The sequence below is a fragment of the Bubalus kerabau genome, chromosome 10, assembly GCF_029407905.1.
Source record: "Bubalus kerabau isolate K-KA32 ecotype Philippines breed swamp buffalo chromosome 10, PCC_UOA_SB_1v2, whole genome shotgun sequence".
Classification (NCBI taxonomy): domain Eukaryota; kingdom Metazoa; phylum Chordata; class Mammalia; order Artiodactyla; family Bovidae; genus Bubalus; species Bubalus kerabau.
Window position 1 is genome coordinate 40,401,793 of NC_073633.1, and position 7,889 is coordinate 40,409,681.

The 7,889-nt window shown below is 41.6% G+C and overlaps 1 protein-coding gene across 1 annotated transcript; it reads right to left on the minus strand.

Moving 5' to 3' along the window:
* Positions 1-1,182: 1,182 nt before the first annotated feature.
* On the minus strand, positions 1,183-7,283 carry GPR176 (G protein-coupled receptor 176). Its single transcript, XM_055537348.1, has 2 exons — positions 7,034-7,283; positions 1,183-2,305 (listed from the first exon to the last, which is right to left on the minus strand). Exons 1-2 carry the CDS (start codon positions 7,276-7,278, stop codon positions 1,183-1,185), a joined length of 1,368 nt encoding a protein of 455 aa, XP_055393323.1. The 5' UTR covers positions 7,279-7,283.
* Positions 7,284-7,889: the final 606 nt, after the last annotated feature.

Sequence of the window (7,889 nt, forward strand, 5' to 3'; positions counted from 1 at the left end):
GAGATCTGCAAGGACCACTGCCTTTGGGATATGCTGCTTGCCACCGAGTATGCCCCCTCCCTTCAAGCTTGCTCAAGGCACTGGATTGGCTCCCTTAGGTACAATGAACAAGAACAAAACACCCATCAGAAAAGAGCAGAGCTGGTGCTTGATTTGCTCTCATTAAGAGTGAAGTGTCACCTGTACTTTGAATTCAGTGGTCTCGAATCACTTGTGAGAGCCCCCAGGCGACTGGTCAGTTGAGGACATTGTCCCCTCTCTCCTATCCTGTCTGGTTCCTGCTATAATTTCGTTGGGAAACAGGAAGCCAAGAGCTTACCTGGGCCAGGTGTTGCCTTGGCATTTTACAATGATGAATTCCTTCTGTTTTGTTCCTCCTTTATGCCCAAAATGAAGGGAGTCATACAGACTGAAAATGAAACTGGCAACACCTGGGGTCTGGAGTCTTCCTTGGAAAAGAACCAAACTTTTCCCACTCTTTTGGGCAGACTCACCTCTCCTAATCAAGTATTTTTAGCTTGACATTTCCAGAGGCCCCCATGTATACTAACTTTGCCTTTTGAAATGATTTTTAATTCCAGAAGTTGGCACAAGGTCATCATTTTCAATATCCTTTACCCCTGCTGATTGCTGCATAGGATCTTTCTCATGAGATCATCTGGGAAGATTAAAGACTAACAGAGTGTGGGTATTTCTCAGTCTTTCTTCTCCACTTCTTTCACATTTTAAAATCAATCTAATAGGCATTTTCTTTATGGTCACATGGCTCCATGATTATCTTGGGCTTCTCCTAGAGTACTTGCTCCCTTTGGCACTCCATAGACACTCTCCTCTATGTGTACTCTCTGCAGGGCCCCAAAACTGAGATATCCTCAGAAAATGCACACGAAGTTCCCACCCAAGACCCATTCCCCACTACCCAGCTTTCGTCTCCACAGTGAGGAACATGGACTTTACTAAGGACTTGGATCACTGAGATAAACATATATATATAGATAAATATACACATCCTCAATAAAGAGGACATTCGATTTTATATATAGATTTCCCTCTCATTCATAAGCACTTGGCCCACAGTGGAGGAGTCAACCCATGCTGAGTTGCAATGAGATCATACAAATCACAGGTCCACTGAAAGAAGAGCAGGAAAGGCCTGTGGCATCCAAGCATTCACAAGCCATGCTAGGAATCCACCTTTGGGAAGATGCTCACTTTATTGTTTCTGCTCATCTTCCACTCTACCCTGCCTACCTTGGGCATCTTTGTCTGGATCAGCTCTTCTGGGGTGTTACCCAAGGGAGGAAGCAGCCTCTTCTTGCTGTTTCGGGTCTCTGAGAGCCACTGGGGAGGCAACTCAAAAGGCCCAAAGCCAAACTGTAGGGAATACTTGTCGGGAAATGTCTCCGATTCCACAGACACCGCTGGTGCTGCCTGGGAGATAGAGTCCACGGTGCCCGGGGGTGGTGTGGGAGTTGCAAACTGTGGTCCCAGCTCTGCCTCCAGGCAGCTGGGAAGTAGCTCCTTCGCCTGGAGAGCCCCTGAGCCTGGGTACTTGGCTTCACTCTCTTCCTCATCCTCTGTGGGCTTGAAGATCTGCTGCTGCCCAATGTGGAACATCTCCAGGAGTTGGCTGCCTGAGCGCATGCTGGGTTCCAGGCTGGCATCAGCCATCCCACTCCCTGTGCCCACCACGTTTCGGCGGCTGTAGCGGTGGTGCAGTTGGACCAAGGTCCCTACCAAGCACTTGCGGACAGATTTGTTCACAGTAAGAAAAAGCACAGGGTTCGCCAGCAGAGAGACTTTGGGCAGCCAAATGGCCGTAAGCAGCAAGAAGATGGAAGTGTTGGGGACATTAAGCACTGTCTGGTAGATGACCAGTGTGGCATAGGGCACGCTGCATAAGATGAAGACCATCACCATGGACAGCAGCATGGCATGCAGCTCAGCCTCCCGCTGGGAGGCATAGGGGATAGAGATGGTGTTCTGTGGGGTCCGCAGTGCTGCTATGATGACCTTCTTCTTCTGGCTGGCACTCAGGGCCCGGCGTATCAGTATTAAGAAGAAGAACACCACAGCCACGGGCACGATGACCGTGGTGATGTTGTAGACCAGAACGTAAACCAGGTGGCCCAAAGAGTTGCTCCAGACTTCCGTGCAGGTTGACATGGCGTAGATGTCGGCCACATTGGTCACTGCAAACACAGGGACACTGGCCACCACTGCATGGGCCCAGATGTATATCACTAGTTCTCGGGACTTGGCGTCAGATATTTTTCTCTCCAGCGGATAGAGGACTGAGTAGTACCTGCCAAATGCACAAGCAAAATTCATTTCACAGAAGAAGATACACTTTAAATTGGGGGAATTTATATTACTAAAAGTAGGAGAGAGGAAAGAAAGGGTCGAGTTCTTTCATTCTGCCCAAGACAGAGGAGATCACTAGGGGAATTTGGAAGCTAGACCCTAAGTTTTGAGGACTTTGCCATACAATTCATTGTTTGCTTTATAATTATTGCCACCAGCACTAAATCCCAAAGAGTGCCCTCGATATAAAGGATATCTCCATCTGCTGTGAAGACACTCTTTTTCAATTTAAGGGTAAAGGGTAATTTGTAAATAATTTTACATGGGCTAGAGGAGCTTAAGGGCAATTTTCAAAGCCATGAAGAGAGAGAAATTTGCACACAAATCCAAAGCAAACTCATGCTGCAGTATATATGCATGGGTATCATTAGCATTTACAGCTGTTGGGGCAGAAAAACCCAGTGTGAGGGATAGACTCTGACAAAGTCCTTCAAAATCAATTCCACTGAAAAAATTTTGTGGGCTCAGTAGCCATTTTTTACATGATAATCGCTCAGGATCCCTAAGAGCAATCAGTAGGTTTAAAACACCTGCACAGTTATATCTTTGTTAAAATCAGAGATTTTTTTCCTTCAAGCTTGACTTGACTATTCTACAACCACCCAATCAGAATTCCCAAAGCACCTTGTTTCAATATCACCTATGACCTGGGGAAACTGAGTAATTTGTTTGTTTGTTTGTTTGTTTTTGAGTAATTTGTTAAACCCCTAGAACCACATCTGTCTTGAACGGGCAGTCAGTAGCCTCAGAGATACAGCAAGTTGTTCACCCTTAGCTCACCCCACGTCTGTGCAGTGAGCTAACACTGGAGTCGACCTTCCCTCACGGGCCACCTGAGCATGTGTGCTTTCCTGTCACAAGGATTTCTGAGCACCACCCGTGTGCTACATATTGTGCCTGGCACTGGGCTGCAAAGATGAAAGGATACACAAGAATGTTTCTAAACCACATGGGGAAAAAATGGCATGTAAGCAAACAATTATAACTGAGGAGAAGATGGCTCTACTGGAGGCATGCATAGAGGAGGCAGGGGAAGGGGAGCACCTGGGAAAATGTCAAGAGAAAGTGGTGCTGTGGTGGAGTCTGTCAAGGGACAAGCTGGGGGAGAGACGATGCAAACACACATGACCATGGAAGACCAGAGGTGGGTGAAGCACGGTAAAATGTATTCTAGATCGCTTTCTGGGAGGGGAAAAAAAGAGAAAGAAACGTGTAAGTTATGCACACTCTCAATTTTTTCTCTATGAATATAGATAAACTTTTCTATTCATCATTTAACAAATCCAATATGATGGTCCCACACCCACACATGAATACATGTCCACTATCTCTGATTCCCATTTGCTAAAAAACATGCAACGAACCCCAGTTTCCCATCATTTCTGATTCCATTATATGTTGGGAAATAGATGCAACACGAGTGCACAGGTTCACTATCCATCATTTTGTTGGAGTGTACGTGTCTAGAGGATGATGCAGAAGTGCATGTGGCCTCCCAACTAACTTGCTGACTTGGTGCCATGAAACAAATATCTGAGAAAGAAGTGAGAGAAAGGACTGTTCTCCTTTTGTCTTAATGTACACCACACTTATGCTTTTGAGTAATCACTAAACAATGAAATAGGGATCTACCAACCTTGCTTTTATACTAAAAGAACTTGCTTAACTTTTTTAAAAAATAGGAATTTGATATTAACAGATGTGCTAAGCCGTTTCAGTCATGTCTAATATTTTGCTACCCTATGGACTGTAGCCTGCCAGGCTCCTCTGTCAATGGGATTCTCCAGGCAAGAATACTAGAGTTGGTTGCCATTTCAGGGGATCTTCCTGACCCAGGGATCAAACCCAAGTCTCTTATGCCCCCTGCATTGGCAGGCAGGTTCTTTACTACTAGCACCACCTGGGGAACCCATTAATAGATGCACAATACTATATATAAAATAGATAAACAATACAAATAAAGACCTACTATACAGCACAGGGAACTATATTCAATATCTTGTAATAACCTATAATGGAAAAGAATCTGGCAAGATTTTATATATATATATATATAACTGAATCACTTTGTTATACACCTGAAACATTGTAAATCAACTATACTTCAATAAAAAAATAAAGTAAAAGATATACTGGAAAAAAATTTTTAAATGATGGCAAAAATACAGATTTTCTGCTGGAAAGATAATACGGATTTCTTATTATTTATGTATTTTCTTGCCTAAAACCAGAGGCTCAAAAATAACCCACAGGGATTATTGCACTGTTCTAGGTGAAACAGCAATCTGTCCTGAATGTTTCCACTCTTGTTGCATCCTATTCTTAAAAATCCTTCAGGATTCATAGCAGCATTATTCAAAAGATCCAAAAATTGGCAACAACCTAAATGTCCCTTAACTAGTAAACAGATAAATAAACTGTGGTATATGCATCCAATGGAAAATTATTCAGCAATAAAAAGGAATGAAGTAAGTTGCTAAAAGAGTAGGTCAAGGGGCTTCCCTCGCCGCTCAGTGGTAAAAATCTGCCTGCCAATGCAGAAGGCATGGGTTCAATCCCACATGCCATGGAGCAACCAAGTGTGTGTGCCACAACTATTGAGCCTATGCTCTGGAGACCAGGAACTGCAACAAGAGAAGCCACAGCCGTGAGAAGCCCACACACTGCACCTGGAGAGTAGCCCCTGCTCTCTGCAGCTGGAGAAAAGCCTGCGCAGCAATGAAGGCCCAACATAGCCAAAAATAAATAAAACTATTTTTAAAAGATAAAAGAGTAGATTGTAACAGTTCTCATCATAAGGTAAATGACATGTTTCTATATGAGATGATGGATGTTATCTCATTTTTATAGAATTTTTTTATGTGGGCCATTTTTAAAGTCTTTATTGAATTTGTTACAGTATCACCTCTGTTTTATGTTTTGACTTTTCAACCATGTGGGATCTTAGCTCCCTGATTAGGGATCAGAACCGACACCCCCTGCATTGAAAGGTAAAGTCTTAACCACTTGACTGCCAGAGAAGTCTCTGGCTAAATTTCTAGTGAGTCATTTCACAATATGTGTAAGAAAATCCATTATGCCATATACCCTAAATTTATACAGTGCTGTAGTAAAGGGCCTGTTGAGTGATGCTGCTGCTGCTGCTAAGTCGCTTCAGTCGTGTCCGACTCTGTGCGACCCCATAGACAGACCCCCATGTAAAAGAAGGCAGACACACAACTCCAAACTGGTCCATGTCACTTGGTTTTGTCACCTGCCTCATCTGATCCTGTGGATGGTGAATTTCTAAGGAGAAACTGTCAAAGAGCTGCAGTGGCTCTCTAGTGGTAAAAGGACTGCAGACAATTTATCTGAGAAAGAATGTGCAAAACAGAAGAGAAAACTAGGAAAAAAAAAAAAAAAAATATATATATATATATATCAGTGCAGCCTATCTAAACACGGGCCTCAAATAGTTCATTTAGTTCTTTTTACCCCTGAGGAAACTGAGGCTCAGAGAGGTTTGCCCAAAGCCACCAGCAAGGAAACAGCACAGGTAAGGCTTAAAATCAGACTTCTGGCTCCAAGATCCCTCTTTTAAGTACAAAGTCAATGATTTCTGCCAGTATGCAGAAGGCTTTGTATGACTTTGTGTCCCGTCATGCAGCTGACACTGGCCAGCTAATGAAATCTGGGTTCCAAGTCAGATAGGGTGAAGTCACTCCAGAGATGGATTTTGCAGTCTATACCCTCAATAGGTCATTAAGGTTTAAGCATGTTTTAAATAGACAAAGAGTATTAAAATTCTAAATTCACCTAAAACATAGTTAAATTTATCACAGGATATAAAGTCAGAAGAATCAGCACATTTTGCATCAGCAACTTCTCCTTTTTGTAAATCTTGAAATCAAAAATTCTTGTGGACACAAAATATTTTTTAATTCTTGTGTGCTTATTTAATTCTGTTCTCTAAAATGTATTATTATCTCAACTGTATTCATGAAGTGCTAGCAACAACAAAAAAAAGGCAGGAAGTTGATTACTGAGATCTTTAAACTTCACTGTGATAAATCTGATCAAATTATGTATGATAGCAAAACTAGGATGTAAGATTTATTTCAAATGACATCCATTAAAAAGTGATGGGAAGAGAAAGCAATCACCATCACAGTATAAAACCTTGGAAATAAATCCTCCAAAGGAATTTCTGGTGCTATCTGGCCAGGTCCAACTGGACTGTCTAATCACTTGTTAAATAACTACTGAATTGTTTGTTCTCTTGTTCTTCCAGAAATGTTTTCATCCATCATCAAAAGGCCCTAATTGCAGAGTTAGCAATCTGGTGAGCAATCTACTGCAAATTGCAAAGCAAATATGGCCAATTCCAACCAGACTGAAACTATATCATGCCCCAGCTCCCTCATGATGTAGCCTCCTCAACACCACATCTTTTCTCAACAGCCCCATTTTCCGGGGCTGCTGGCTTTGGTGAGGCATCTGCTTCAGCAATTGATTCTCCACAAGCAATATTTGGAACATCAGCTATTCACTATTTGCTTCACAATGCTAATTTTTCAGTACTTAAAAAAAGTTACGCCCCTGGCTACCTAATCTTTTTTTTTTCTTTTTTTTTTTCTTTTTAAACTTTACATAATTGTATTAGTTTTGCCAAATATCAAAATGATCTGACCTGTCCAAGGCAATGGCAGGGAAGCTGAGGATAGTCACAGAGCAGAAGACTTTGTGCAAAAACTTGACGACCCTGCAGAAGAGCATGGTGTAGATCCACCAGCAACAGTGAGGACTGGTGCTGAGGATGATGTCGAAGGGCACACAGACCAGGCTGGCACAAATCCCCGAGCAGGCCAGGTTTTTAATGAACCTGTTGGTGACAGATTTGAACACGGTTGTGCGGCAAGTCGACCATAACACCATGAAGTTTCCTGGCCAGATAGGCAAAAATAAAAACAAAAGAATTTTTAGATAAAAAGAAAGAAGACAGAAAGGAAAGAAGGAAAATGCAGGTTAAAAAAAAAAGATTGAAAACCACATTTGAGAGTTCATTTCAAAGAACTTAAAGGCCATATTACATTATCAATTTATGTGAAATTATTAAATCACTTTCATACATATCAAAAAGTCTAGAAGAATTTTTAGTAGCAAGTTTTGTTATTTAATTTCAAGCATAATAAGTATTATCATGATGATCCTGTCTCACCTGAGTATAAACAATTGGCTAGGTATTACTAAATCTCAGCCAGTCTACTCTGTTAAAGCTTGCAAATGACCTCCAGTTACCAAACTCTGCCACAGAAACAGGACAAAAGACACACATGTGGCTTACAACTTTCTATTAGCCATATTTTTTAAAATTAAAAAGAAGCAGGTGAAATTCTAGTAGCATATTTTATTGACCCCAATCTATGCTAAACAATATCATTTCAACATGTCATTACTACTTTAAAAAGTACTAATGAAATACTTCCATTCTTATTTTTGTACCACATCTTTGAAATTTGGCATGCATTTTTAAATTGAAATATAAT

Bases quoted from the DNA above. Each gene is read 5' to 3' on its own strand.
- GPR176 (XM_055537348.1), bottom strand. From the start codon at position 7,278: ATGGTGTTATGGTCGACTTGCCGCACAACCGTGTTCAAATCTGTCACC. The intron at 2,306-7,033 runs GTCAGATCATTT...TGCATTTGGCAG, and splicing joins CCTGCCATTGCCTTGGACAG to GTACTACTCAGTCCTCTATC.